Source organism: Scomber japonicus, chromosome 21 (assembly GCF_027409825.1).
Source record: "Scomber japonicus isolate fScoJap1 chromosome 21, fScoJap1.pri, whole genome shotgun sequence".
In the NCBI taxonomy this organism is placed as follows: Eukaryota; Metazoa; Chordata; class Actinopteri; order Scombriformes; family Scombridae; genus Scomber; species Scomber japonicus.
The window spans coordinates 16,484,351-16,499,032 of record NC_070598.1 but is presented as its reverse complement, the minus strand read 5'-3'; the positions used below and the strand labels follow the sequence as shown (position 1 = coordinate 16,499,032).

The 14,682-nt window shown below is 38.4% G+C and overlaps 1 protein-coding gene across 1 annotated transcript in view; it reads left to right on the top strand.

Moving 5' to 3' along the window:
• The window catches only part of ctnnd2a (catenin (cadherin-associated protein), delta 2a), a 215,672-nt gene that overhangs the window by 187,225 nt on the left and 13,765 nt on the right, over positions 1–14,682 (top strand). The window contains exons 19-20 of the mRNA XM_053342297.1: positions 8,642–8,891; positions 12,949–13,033. Coding sequence (XP_053198272.1) covers positions 8,642–8,891; positions 12,949–13,033 — 335 coding nt within the window. The remainder of the gene's footprint in view (positions 1–8,641; positions 8,892–12,948; positions 13,034–14,682) is intronic.

The following is a 14,682-nucleotide window of genomic DNA, read 5'->3' as shown; positions in this document are numbered from 1 at the left end:
TGGTTGCATTTTTGCATCTGTAAAATCTGATTAATTTATACATAATTAGTAAAGGCCCTCTGCCTTTATTATTTAGAAATGTTACCAATAATTTTGATATTTAGATTGTTCCTCAAACACACTACCATGCTACAGCTAACTAGTGTGCTTCCATATAATTCTTCTTCTGGAAAGTGGATTATTAAACTATTTTGACTGTCTGGGTCACTGAGTGTATGCATGCAACTGGAAGGGACTTGTGAAAAGACACAAGTGTGTTTTGAGAGGTAAAAAAGAAACAGTATTTAAATGAGTTGCAGTACAAAAGAAGTAAAGTAAAAATGGAACTTTTTTTTTTTTTAGTTAATTTATGATTTGCTATATGCTTAAGAAACCAAATCAAACTCTCTGTATGAGGGAATGTACATGGAATTGCATTGTGTTGAATCAAATTGTGTTAAATCACATGGATCGCAATAGAGTTGAAACGTTTCATATCTCCATGGTAGCTGCTTCATATGTATCTTTAATGCATGGAAACATGGCAATGCATATTACATCAGCCTCAGGGATAGAGATGGAAACCCCTACTGATAACACATTTATTTGATTGTACAGATTGCTTACTGGTTGCAGGAGATCCCCTACAATATACTCCACTCTTTTTTTGTACTAAAAAAAAGATTTCTGATGTTTAGTCAAAAAAAGCACAACTTCCATCTATATAATCATGAATATATGTGAAAATCACAGCAGAGCCATTAAACCTGATAAGAAGGTAAATTGGCGATAAAAGTGACAAGGATAAGAACAGAAAATTACTCTTTGTCTTTGTTCTCTTGTCACACCCCACCTCTTATTGACTTTTATCCACCCCTTCCACTCTCCTCCCCTCATTTTCACTTTACCACTCTCTGCCCACCTTCCTGTCTACAACATGAATACTATACCTCCACCTATCATCCCTTTATTCCACACCCACTCCTCTTTCTCTGTCTCCTTCTCTCTGCCATTTCAGACATGAGCTCATAACGCCGCACCTTCCCTTCCCTTTCCCGCAATCTCTCGCTCTTTGTGTCTCGCATTGATGACATCAGTGCTGGGGAGTGTTACTGTGGAAACCAAAGATGTGCACCACAGGGATGTTACTAAATGCATGATTGCAAATGTGTGTGTGTGTGTGTGTGTATGTGAGAATGCGTGGTTATTAGAGGTCAGGCACTGTTATGTGCTCATGCAAATAAGCTGCAGAAGCTTCACAGGTTTAGGCCTTTGATCTAAACATTTTATCCACACACACACACACACACACACACACACACACACACACACACACACACACACACACACACACACAGATGATGTAGTATATTGCAAGATTACAGAATTGGAGAGTGTCCAGTTTTCCTCATCCGTGTCAACTTTTCAATATTTTGCCATCTCTTCTGTTAGTAGACTTCACATTGGTAAGAATAAAAAAACTTTGAAGGCTGGAGAGCTGAAGACAGTGTGGCCGTATCCACAGACTCACACCAAGTTGACACACACTTCTATGTCCCTGTTGCAGCAGTACTTTATGAAATTTCTGTGTCGCCTTCAGGATGAATCTCTTGTGTGTGAGGGTCTGGCATGTCTTTTATCAGCACACTTTGTTCTCTCTGGCATTCTCCATCCTCTGCTCCACTGTGCCAGACTGAGAGCATGACAGACAGAAATAGACATAGAGAACAATAAAAAGAAAGTGCTGTCATGAGATGATGAGATTTTTTTTTTTCGACATTACAGCTGTCCCTCCTGCATCTGACGTGATCTTGGGAGGAGCACAGCCACGTTAAATGTTGCTCAGGAGTAACAACTTATGTAAATGAGTTGTGCCCTCATAATTTTTATTCAAGAGAGTATCAAAATGTCTTCACTTATGACAACTCAGCTGATCACAGTTGACAACTTGCACAGTGTGACTTTATTTAACCGTCACAAAAGTAATTATCAATTTTCTGTCACTGTGAGTCTGTGTGTGTGCATACAGTGGGATTGCAAGCGTGAATCTATACATCTCCCCTAGCAGGCACATTTTTCATGCATGAAGCCGATCTTTAATGAAGCCACAGGTTCCTCACAGGGGAAAAAACATCCCCGCATTTCCTCCCTCTCTCTCCCTCTCTCCCTCCTCTGCAGTTTACGCTGTAAACCTGTCACCCACAGACATCAAAGAGAGACACAGAGGGTGAGATATAACTGGTGTGAAAAGCACCAAACACAGGAAGGCAGAATATTTTAGAACGGGGAAAGCGACGGCATGCCACTTTCCAATTTACCTCCATTTCTGACCTCTTTAAACCTGCTGTGTTTCATCTGTCTGTAGCCTCCTGCGCAGTTCATTTTATTTATTTATTTCTATATTTATTTATTCATAAGTTGAAAGGAATACACCTCACTTTGTGGTGGGGAATCAGTCTCTCTTTGGAGGTTATTCCTATCTATTTTAGCTTGATGAGGATCTGAAGATGTTGGTAATTGGTGACTGCAGGGTGTGTGTGTGTGTGTGTGTGTGTGTGTGTGTGTGTGTGTCTGTGCGTGTGTGTGTGTGTGTGTGTCTGTAATAGATGTTTTCATATGTTTGTGGCTGATTTCCAGAAGAGCTCATAATCCAGAACTGATTAGAATGCTGTATTATTTTTTTTTACAATTTGGATTATAGTAAAGGGGAAATGAGTAAAATTGAATTCAATAAAAATCCCCCTCCCAGCTCCCAGAGTGACAATATTGATGTTTGACAATATCTGCAGCTAGTTTGTTGGTGCAATTTTAGTAGAGACTTACAGTCAGTTTAAGCTTTAGAGGCTGACACCCAAGGACCATAAAAATGCCTCCATGTTTTCGTTAGAGGAATTGTCCCACAGAGCACAGATCAACACCCTGTTGCTTTGAATCTGGCGCCCCCTGTCGACGATGTGACACACTGCTAATGAAATCACACCTGGGAGGCTGACTCCAATCACACGGAGGACACTAAAGACACTGGTTTTGTCGCTGAATATTTTGATAGCAGGTATGGCACCCCATAATTATGCCACATTTGAAATTTAGCTGTCAGTCTATGCTCACTGATGTCAAATCAAAACATTGAGGTGACCACATTTTAAACTACAAGCTTCACCTGTTCAGAGAAAAATATAGAGTTTACACACAGGGTTAAAAAACACATGTCTATGTTTTCAAATGTAATTATTTGATACACAAATTACCAATTTATGTATCAGTTTTAATTATACACATGAATGTTCTGTTCACTGGCCTGTAGGTAATCAAATTGGTCCATCGTTTATCACATTCTCAGTTTCTATTCTTACAACTCAAAACTGATTTCATGGCTGCGAGCTAAACTACCTTATATGTATTAGGTGCTATTCAGTACAGAGCTCAGACAAGCCAGAGATGCTTTACAAACATAACATAGCCTGAAGCTTTTGATACTAGCAAGCAGCCCACCTCATAGACCCCAACCCAGTCACTGATAACTGTGTATTAAGCATCCTTTATTCTCAGACGGTCGGACGCCACAACCAATCAAACTGTTTCATCTTTCCTCGCATCACCCTGAGACAATTACCTCCAATTTTACTTCAATAACACTCTCCCTTCTCCGTCAGTAAACAATCAAATCACTCTATTGTTGAGGGTAATTGGATCTCTTTAAATCAAATCAGCCATTATGGCCCTGATGAAGCACGCCTTGCTCAGTGGGGGTTAGCGACACATGAGGGAATGCAGCACAGGAATACATTACCAGCTCTGCCTCCCAGGTGAAGACGGCTATATTGGAGGAGTTGTGTAATACAGGTTTATTAGACTGTGCAGTGATCAACACAGGGCTTGTTTCTCTCCTCGAGGACATGTTCCAGGTGAAGCTCACATTTCAGTGACATAGAGAGCAGATGTTAGAGCAGAGGAGATATGGCATTCCAACATTGTGGAGCTGCTGTGTAAGTCACAGTAGGACCTAAGAGTGGAGCGGGTCACCACCCACTCATGAAAAATCCATCTTAATTTGCTCTTCAGCTTTCACTTCTCATTTCTTTTGTCTTTCTGCAACTACCATAAGATAATTCTGAGGTTACAGGAATAACTGCTACATGATGTCCCTGACTTGGCCTCTGGTTGCATTACAATTTCGAGATTGATGAGGCTTTTTTTGTGCAGCTGTTTACATTCTAACAATTCAGATCAATCATTTATCAATACTTAAAATATAAATGTGCCCTTAAGAGATTGATTGTATATTTAGTGGTGATTAAAACCCAATATTTAAACAAATAATGTCCTCATCAGGGTAATGAGCACATCAAAAGATTGAGCTTTTAAAATGTTAAATCTTGCATTGACATTTAATCTATAATTCATCAATATGCTTCTTGCAAGCTCTGGGTATCATAGTCACAGGATGCAGGAAAGAAACCAGATTTTCTTTGGCTAATGTGGCGTTTGAGCAGAGTTTTGCCTTAGTTAAGTTCTCTTCAGTTAATTTTAATGTAGTTTTTGCTATTAATTTACTGATGCAGTGTTAATATGTGGTCATAAAATGCTGTGAAATATACGATAAAACCCACAGGAGACAAAAAAAAAAAATTGTGCTGAGATTTGTGGGTCTTATTAAATATGTCTTGCATCAAAGCAAACAATTGAGAAGAAACACACCACAAGCGAAACAAAACAAAAACAAACCGAAAGCCAGATAATGAGCAATGTGTATGGGATATGCGTGCATGCATGGATGCATGAGTGGTGTATTGTCAAGGTGAGGTGTGTGTTTGTGAGTGTGAGGCTTTCAGTCATGCTTCTTAGCACTCAGTGATTATCAGGAGACAGCTTCTTCCTCTAACAAGGTGTGTTATTAATGGCTGGAAATAACGAGGGCTTCTCCGTTTGATTCTTCAGCTATCAAGGTGTTTCACATTGCGTTCGTCTCAGTGTACACTAATGTCTGTGTAGACTTTCTCTTTCTTTCCATGCTACCTAGTCCTCTTCTCCACCTTTTCTCTCACTCACACATGGGTGACTGTTATGCTGTTTTCCCCCTCCTCCTTTCAACCTCTCTCTCCTTTCATATCATCTTCTCATTCCATACTCGCCCGCTGTGGGATGAATGTGATGATTTTGCAGAGGCTGATAGGAGTTTGCACACACCTGTACACACACACACACACACACACAAACACACACACACACACAAACACATAAGCATATTTTAAGGATATGCTGACAGAACTTTATCAGAGCATCTGTCTGTAAGCAGAAAATACACAAACACAGATATGGCTCCAATACAGAAGTTTCCACATCTTTTATATTTTTCTCCATATCCTCCTTTTGTTATTAGTAGATTCCCTACAGTCAGTCAGTTGATAAATTAGTCACTCACTCAATCAGTCAGTCAGTCAATCAATAAATTGTCAGTCTTTCACGCAGCAAATTATCTGGCAGTCAGTCAGTAAATTAGTCAGTCAGCAACTTTGTCATGCAGTCAGTCATTAAATAATTCAGTCACTTACTCAGAAATTAGTCAAACCATTAAATAAAGCAAGTCGTCAGTAAATTAATCAGACAGGAAATGAGTCAGTCTGATTCAAGTCAGTCAAATAATGAGTCTTCCTCTTAGAATGCAGCTCAACTTTGTCCTCCCAGCTAAAAGACAATGACCGCTTAACCTCTGTTCAGCCTGCCAGCCTCAGATAACACTCGGCCAATTAACTCACCACCCCGTCCTTATAGATAGAGCTTGCGTGTGTGTGTGTGTGTGTGTGTGTGATTGTTTTCATTCTAAAATGTATGACGACAGGGTTTTTTTTATACAAGGGCATATATGTACAATCAAGCATATTTGTGTACGCATTCCCTTACTTTATGAAGGTTGATAGTGTCATTTGATCTCCCCGCTCTGTGCATTGCTTCACTGTTCTCAGCCCTTCCCCGATCACTTAGACTTATTAGAGGTAATATGAGCGAGGGATTTACTACCGGCCCGTGAGAGCTCCTTGGGTATTGCAGTGATGAATTGGTGTGAGAAAAACATTAAGCATGATGTAGAAGTGTGGAAATTATTTTTAGAAAGGGGAAAGAGGAAGAGTGGATGAAGGAAAAGGGAAGATCGGTGGAATGGAAGGAGTCCAAAATCACTCACATTAAGTTAAGGCTACATTCAACAAGTGATGGAACTAAGCTGCACCCTACGAGGATGTTTTGTTTTTACTTTTATTTTTCTCTGAGAGTTAATGAATTCAAAGTAACACCATGAAGAAGACCAGAACTGTGATGCAGAGTGGCAGGTAGATAAGTATGAGGTAGTTTAATGCTATCGCTGTGAAAATGAGTTGTTTAGAATCATTTCACTACTGGAGGAAAAAAAAAACTCCCAATTGTGAAAAATCCAATAGCATTTTGTGTTTATTGGGAATTGAGTGCTTTGGCCTCAGTTTTCTCTGCTACTTGAAAAGATGTAATGGTCCACTTGAAGACGATACAGCTCTGGATTTAATACTTCCTGTTTTTCATCTACTTCATCTCATCCAGCGCTTCTGTAGAGGACTCAATTTTGTAAAACTCTAAATGCTGACAGTGACTCAGAGTGCCTAAAGAGCTGCTCTTCTGTGTTGTATACACACACACACACACACACACACACACACACATACAAACTTGCTGCTTTAAATGGCTTGCTTTGTTACTCCCAGCAACACATGTCACAGAGAGGGTAGACCGATTCATTCTTGTGGAGATACTCAGTTGATTGAAGTGTGCCTCTTAGCAGGTATTGGGGTAGGGGGCTTGTCCTAGTGGTTTTAGTGAGTGGATTTTGTTAAAATTTAATCACATCTCTGCCATGTTTCATTATTCAACCATCACCTCTATATCCATTTGACAGGTTTTTTTTTTACCTGAAACATGACCTGTGGGTTGTCTCACAGGAACTCAATATGATTCAAGTGTAATTGACAGGCTTTATAATGGTCAAGGCATTTCTTACCCCTTGACTGAAGCTCATGTTTCATGGATCAACTCAGACCACCTCAGTCAGCACAATCACCTCTTTCCTCTTATCTCTTCAGTTCCTCTCCAATGTTCAATTCTTCCACTCATCACCTATTTGCTCTGATCTCTCCTTTATTGGCCCCTTCTCCTCAATCATCTTCATATCCAGTGTTCTCTCCCTCTCATGGGAAACTCTGCTGTGAGTTCCTGAGTAGTTACCTCAGAAACACTGCAGGAAATAACAGTCAATTGTTTGGTAATTACAGTAAGGGACTTTCATTCTCAGGTTTATCACAGATGGGCTAGTCATGTAATAAACTTGATTTCCAGATTGAGTAATTACATAAAGAGTAATCACACAAAGAGGAAATCACTGGCTAAATGTTACATGACCCTATTTGCAAGACATACAATAAAACATTAAGTACTTCTATTAAATGAACTGTTTGTTGTGCTTTTACACACTGTTCCATCAGGCTCTTGGAAGTGCTGAAAATTAGATACTTTTGACTCTTTTTCTCTCATCAGACATTCATTCCCTTTGTGGCAGTAAAACATGTTACACCAGCCAGCTGCTTAGATTGAACCAGACTTCCTGAGATCTTGCTCACATTCACACTATAAACACACTTAAAGACAGTCAACAATAAGGCTACCATAAAGCAACCCATAATGCGGTGGTCTCTGTAGGAAACAATTTTTACAACCTCAGCTTTTTCAAATGTTCTAGTTTTATCTATATCTTATCTTATTCTTTGTATAATGGCACCATGTTACCGTCATACACATGCACATTTATATCTATTGTTACAAAATACAAGATGATTGGTCGAGCATGTTTCTGTAAATGATCTTCTATCTAAACGTTGGCTTACACTCACTTTATTGCTTCCATCTGCTGTACCTCTGACTAACTTAGTTTACGGGTTTCCTATTTGAAAGCAACTCTTGGACTTCTTAATTACTCTTTCTCTCTGTTGCTTCGATTTCGTCAACAACCCATTCTTTGAATGTCAGTTCTTTTTCATTTTCTTCATATGCCAGCCTTTTCACTGAAATACCACAAGTCACCCCTTTTATTGGATTCTCAGCATGTCTGAATTAGTGTGCGTGCGTCAGAGGATTTGCGGTGCGTCCTCTCAAACTAAAGCTTTAAGGAGTTATCCAAACCACTCCACGCTGTACAAAATTGCTTTATAATATATATATATATATATATATATATATATATATATATAAAGGCAACAGTAGTTTTATTACTTAGAGACGTTGAAGCATCTGTTAAGTTATTATTAGGAAAGTATGGATTTCCACACAGCAAGTATGGATTTTTATAACAGTCAACCATAAACACATGCATACCTGTCTATTTACATATGTGCCTGTACATGGGCATATACTCTCATCCCTACACATCATTTTTAAGACTGTACACTGAAAATTATACAATATATTCATGCTTTCAAATCAGTCCAGTTGTTTCTAATTCTGTCCTTTCTATTGTGCACAAAAATCCATCAGTGGGCAGTTTTTGCTAAATTGTCTCAAGCTTTTTTCAACAAAATTGGCTCTATATAGGAACATGTGCAGAGAATGAAATTTGACCAGTTTTTTTTGTCTCCACACATACCAGGTAAATATGCCATGAGAGATTTGATCCACCGGTTACCAGGCAGTAGTAGCAGCAGCAACAATAACGCCACCAGCAGTGGGACCTCCGGGACCACAGGCCCTCCCAGCAAGGCCATGTCAGATGATACAGTAACTGCCATCTGCTGCGCACTGCACGAAGTCATCACCAAGAATATGGAGAACGCCAAAGCCCTTCGCGATGCTGGCGGCATCGAAAAACTCATCGGCATCGCTCGCAGCAAGGGAGACAAGTAAGTAGGCCAAAGTTTTGAGAGCACAGTGCAAGACTAGGTACAGTTTGTCTGTGTTAGTAAAAGTACTGGTGTGTTTAAGATGAAATGAATATTCACACTAACTAGGAGATTAGCCCTAATTTTCCTCTGTAAGATATACACTATGCATATATGCTGCATCCAGTTCGTCTAACACTATGCTGAATCTGTATGTTTCCACTGACTGAAATATTCAAATGGAAAATGTCTAGATGTGGTGTGCCTCATTGCCTCAAAGGTCAGTTTGACATGTTTGGTATCTTTGGAAACCCCTCAGACCAATTAGAGGATCTTTCAGGGTTGAGGAGGGTAAAAGTGGTGGTTGATTAGACACTTGGTTTTTTTTAGGGAATAACACAGGTGACCTTGTACTTATGGGATTGTGTCTCAGCTGGCCCCAAAAAACTGCCTGTGAAAGTAAAAATGATGAACTGTTCATTTATTACTTTGATGCTGAAGTGACCGGTATGTGCATTTCAGAAGATTTAATTTGTTGAATGAATTTGGTGCCATAGCATTATCCAAATTTAAGTATATTTAAATTACTTGTATGTGGATGATTCTGTTGCAAAAAAAACACTTCAGGAGCAGAGAATACAGCTTTTTCTGTACTGTCACACCTCTAAACTTCCATATCATCAGTCTGTAATAAAGTAGCTGGAGGAACCTCACTGTTGAGGTGAATCTGTATAACCTTTGATGGTGGATGATGTTTTTTTTTGCAGATAGCATACTGGCTCAGGGCCTGGACACTGACGCTAGGCAGAGAAGATAAAAGCAGCAAGTCAGACTCTGGCTCTAAAATGTTCAAGTTACACTGTATTTGAGAGAATTATTCTGCAATACTACATGTGTTGGTGAATTCCTTCCTTCCTTCCTACTTACAGTACTATGAGTCCCTGTTTACATGAGTTGTGAGTTACGTGAATCCAAATTAAACAGTGGTGAAAAGCACTCAAATACTTTACTTAAGTACAATTTTGAGGTACTTGTACTTTACTTGAGTATTTCCATGTGATGCTACTTTATACTTCCACTCTACTACATTTCAGAGGAAACTATTGTACCACTACCACTCAGCTACATTTATTTGACAGCTTTAGTTCATTTTCAGGTGAAGATTGACACAACGGATAATATAACAAGCTTTTAAAATACAACTAGTGGTTTCCAACCTTGTTGAGTTTGATGTGTTAAGAAAAGCATTGTGGAGTCAGGGCTACATTTCAGATGTCTAGAAGTTGTTAACACATTCACTTAATCATTCTCAAATTTAGAGAAAATGTCATAAAACTGAAAACATCTTTGTGTATCAGAACTCTTTTTTGCCTCTTTCCTCTTCCCTTAATGATCTCATGACCCCTCAGATTTATCTGGCGACCCTTTAGAGGACAAGACATAAGGGCATTGTTTTGTTTATTTTATTAGAATTTTGGAAATGTTTGAGCTTTAATTGTAAAGCCAATGCTGTTTTTCAAAAATTTAGATGAGCTGGTCCTTCCTCTCTGTTCCGCGCTGTTTCCTTATTGGCTGAAGATAAATAGGTCCTTAGAATGTAAAACTGCACATGGCAATGTGCCAAGGTAGGTCTTTTGAGACCCCAACCAGCGGCCTCAGACACTCAGCAAATAACCAATTCACACCGTTGCAATTTTCTCTGCAACATTCTGAAACTGTTTCGTCTCGTTGCGAATCAATGATCTGAACTAGGCTTTATTATACCTGTCAAGGCATCATTTCACAAACCCCATAGTGTTAGCAGTGACCAGGAATGTAACTCCTGTCGTCATGGGAGACCGAGCAGGGTGTTCCTCCTAGCTGCTATAGTAGCCAACCAGCAGGTCAGGGGTTGCCATGACACCAGAGTGTTATCAAACAGAGGTCAAACATTGATTTATTGTTATGGAGAGAGAGACTCAGTCTATTTAGAGAACTGTGCTCAAGGGCACAATTACAGAGAGAGATGAGGTGCTGGAAGGAACCTCCATAAGTGCAAATTTCACAGTGAGCGTAGTTAACTGCTAATAGCTCACATATCTTCATTTTACTCAGGATTTTTACATTGAGGATAAATGCTCCTTATCAGCAGTGCCTTATTACATTTTCACAATTACACACTTTTGAAATCGGAAAATGCCCATTACAGTAGAACTACAGATAGCCACTGTTTACCAATTTGCAGTTGGAGCTTAAAGCTGCAGAAATCCAAATATTGGTATACAGTATACCTATACTTTTGAAATATTAAATACTAGGGTGTGACGAGATCTTGTGCCACACAAAGCTATAATAAAGGGGGGCACCAAAAACAAAAAAACCAAAAAAAAGATCAGTTTTCGACCGCTCATTTGTACGTCATGTCTTCTTTTTGTAATTGTACGAGTGGATCATTAACATTGTTACAGTGGGTGCCCTCGTTCTAGTTGGCGAATTAACAGCTTCTACCTGCTGAGAAGATCTCAGTCAGAAACAGGAGATGAGGAGAGATGCAAAAAGTAAAATGAGTCACACTACCAAATTATCACACAATGTATATGTTGTTCTACTTCTGTATTTATGTGATACAGGATTTGTGCAATTTACTTTTATTTCTGTGTTTTTTTATTAGCAATACGTTATAATTTGTGATAATTGGATTCTTTATATTAATTTATATTTATATATTTGAATTGTTTCTACTCTATAATTTACTTTTTAGTATTTGTGATTGTATCTAACTTTTGTATTTAAGTTTTTTATTTCCTTAAATACCAAAATTATCCATCTATAAAATACCTTTTACAGTGCTGCATACTGCATATGATAATTATATATTTAGAAAGTAGAACTAAAGTGATTCATTATAAGATGATTAGTTAAAACATTTCAAAATGCATCTGCATTATTTCCATTTTGTGAATTTCAAATAAAAAAAAAGTCATATATTTCTTCATTGAAGTTTTCTTAAAAATAGTGTTAAAATCTCGTCTCGATCTCGTGAACCCAATATCATGTCTCGTCGAGCTGAGTGTATTGTCACACACCCTTATTAAATACCAAAACAACTGTCCACCATACAAATTGAACAGTTTGACAGAAGCAGCAACCACATTTTGGCAATCCCTGAAATTCTGGCTCATTTTTCATACTGTAGTTGCTCTGTGGTGACTGGAATTTATTAGAGCAGTCGATTGCAATAAGTAATCATTTATGGTTCAGGAATCAAAATATTTGATATGGTGTGTAAGGCAGTGACACTACCAATGTCCATGAAGACCTATTTGCACCACAGACCATTACACCATATTTGAATCTGGAATACTCTGTGTTCTTTTTACTGCAAAAAATGAAACCCAGGGTGAAGCCTGTTGTCACAAGAATTTTCGTTCATTTTGGTGGACAAATGGAAAATGAGCATCCCTTCTGCTTCTCTCTCTCAATGTTAGAAGGGCAGGGCTTATGAACTGATTCCTACTAGACTCATTTTTCAGCTAAGTGGCTGGGATGGGACCATTAGCATGGCAGAGAGGGTCATTTTAAACTCATCTGGAAACTCTCAGTTTTTACGAGAGGAAAATCATTCTGAGCTGAAAAGAGCAATGACTGTGGGCAGAAATATGCATCACTAGAAAACTTAATTTTAATCATTTATATTTGAATTTGAAATACTCAACTTGAATAATTGCATTTAAAAATTGAATATGAATCACATAATTTCAGTTTATATTGTTTAACTTAAATAATTGCATTGAAAAACTGAATCTGAATAGTATTAATTGATTTAGAACTCAATTACAATAAACTTGAAAATGGTATTATGAGATTGAATGAATTGGATGTGATACAAATTCAGGTTTTAAAGCAAATACTGAGCAATTCAAATGTAAATGATTGAAATCCATAAATGGACTTCTTGCTCTTAAAGCTATCCCAAGTGCCACTGGCCTTGACACATCTTGTGCAGCTGGTAAAGACAGAAGACAGAACACAAAGAATTGTAACCTTGTCACACGGAATGGGATTCAGAAGGAATAAGTCTCTCTCTGTCTCTCCACAGACACTCAGCAAAGGTGGTGAAGGCAGCCTCTCAGGTCCTCAGCAGTATGTGGCAGTACAGAGACCTGCGCTCGCTCTACAAGAAGGTAACATGTAGTAACCATGTACTCATACTTTACTTTTATTTATTTCACTATCCCATAACTATCATATTTGCTGCATACTATTTAGAAGGTCACAATCATTTTTGTACATATTTCTGAAAGGTTTTGACATTTCTACTGATTGATTGCCATATATATATTTAACTTCAATGTTGACATTCATTTTCCACTTACTTTGATCATGTATGGTCAAGAGTGGAGAAATGTGTGGCCTCTCTCTGCTAGCACACTCCCAGCAATTAAGTTTGGTGTGGAATTGACTTATTTTATGCAATTATGCTATTCTAAATATATAACACATCCTAGCACCTCCTGCCATAAGCACATTGTCATAAGTGTCACAAAAATAGACCATCCATTAATTAATTAGTGCTTTGCAACACTCCTCTGAAGAGGTGTCCTCATATGGAGTAATTTATTGTGAACGTGTTAAAATATATATAATGAAAATTAACACTTTGGCAAATAAGAACTGGATATCAAAATGTCCAGCAGTGGCAGTCATGTTAATTGTATTAGGTTGTAGAAATAGCATCTTTATAATTAAAACAGTTATTAAAAGTGAACTGACTAGCAGAGAACAAAGCTGAATTCGATTTCTCATTAAATGACCAAGGTAGATCCCCTTCCAGACAATCTCTGCTTTATCATATTCATTCAGCAGATATTGGTTTGAAGACCTGTAATCTGTGTGGTGTGGTTTATGACCACCTGTAGGTGTTTATGTGTTACTGAGTGCCTGAGTGAATACGGGGACATGCGCTTGCAGTTCTTTTATATTTGTGTCTTGTGCAGTATATGCTTTTGTCTGTGTGTGCGTGTGTGTGTTTGTGTGTGTTTTCGCCTTGGGGTCAGTCATAACCACCACCAAACAAAAGAATAATGGGTTTCTGCTGGGCACCATCACAGCTGAGCAACAGTGTTTACAGAAGCAGAAGGATCAATAACTTGATGTTAGTCTCCAGCCTATTGTTGTTGAAGGGGGTTCAATGCATCCACACTCACACACACAGGGTGACTTAGATGCTGGCGGTCATTTAGCCCATCATGAAGACTGAATTATTATTCTATAAGTAATGCTGAAGGCAACAGGAAACTGTGGCCCATTAATACAAAAGCTAACTTGTAGCTCAAGAAGAACTACACAAACAGGCAAAAAGTGAGAAAGCACATAAGGTCTAGAGAGAAATGATGATGGCTGCGTGTGCTGCTCTAACTCAGACAAACTCTTTTAATTATTTATTTCTCTCTCTCTCTAACACACACACTCACAAACACTATTGAAACCTCCTCTTTCCTCCTCCAGCTCTTTTTCTTTCTTTTCAAATGACAAATTCACAGCACACACTTGCAGCTTGATTAAAAGTAATGACAGATGTTCTGTTCCTTTCACTTGTTAGTAATGAGTGCTGTTGCTTGAATGTCTGCCACCAAGGTTATCTGCCATTCACCGCACTAAAACTTTAAAGCCATAATCAACAAGTCTGAGTGAGACGTTTAGAAACAGTGAGTAACACATTCCAGGAAGGTGTCCTTGGCTTTGTATCTGGCTTTATCTCTGTTGGGGAAAGAAAAAAGAAGAAACACACAACGATAATTCATTTTTTAGTTACGCGTGTGTGCCAACAATT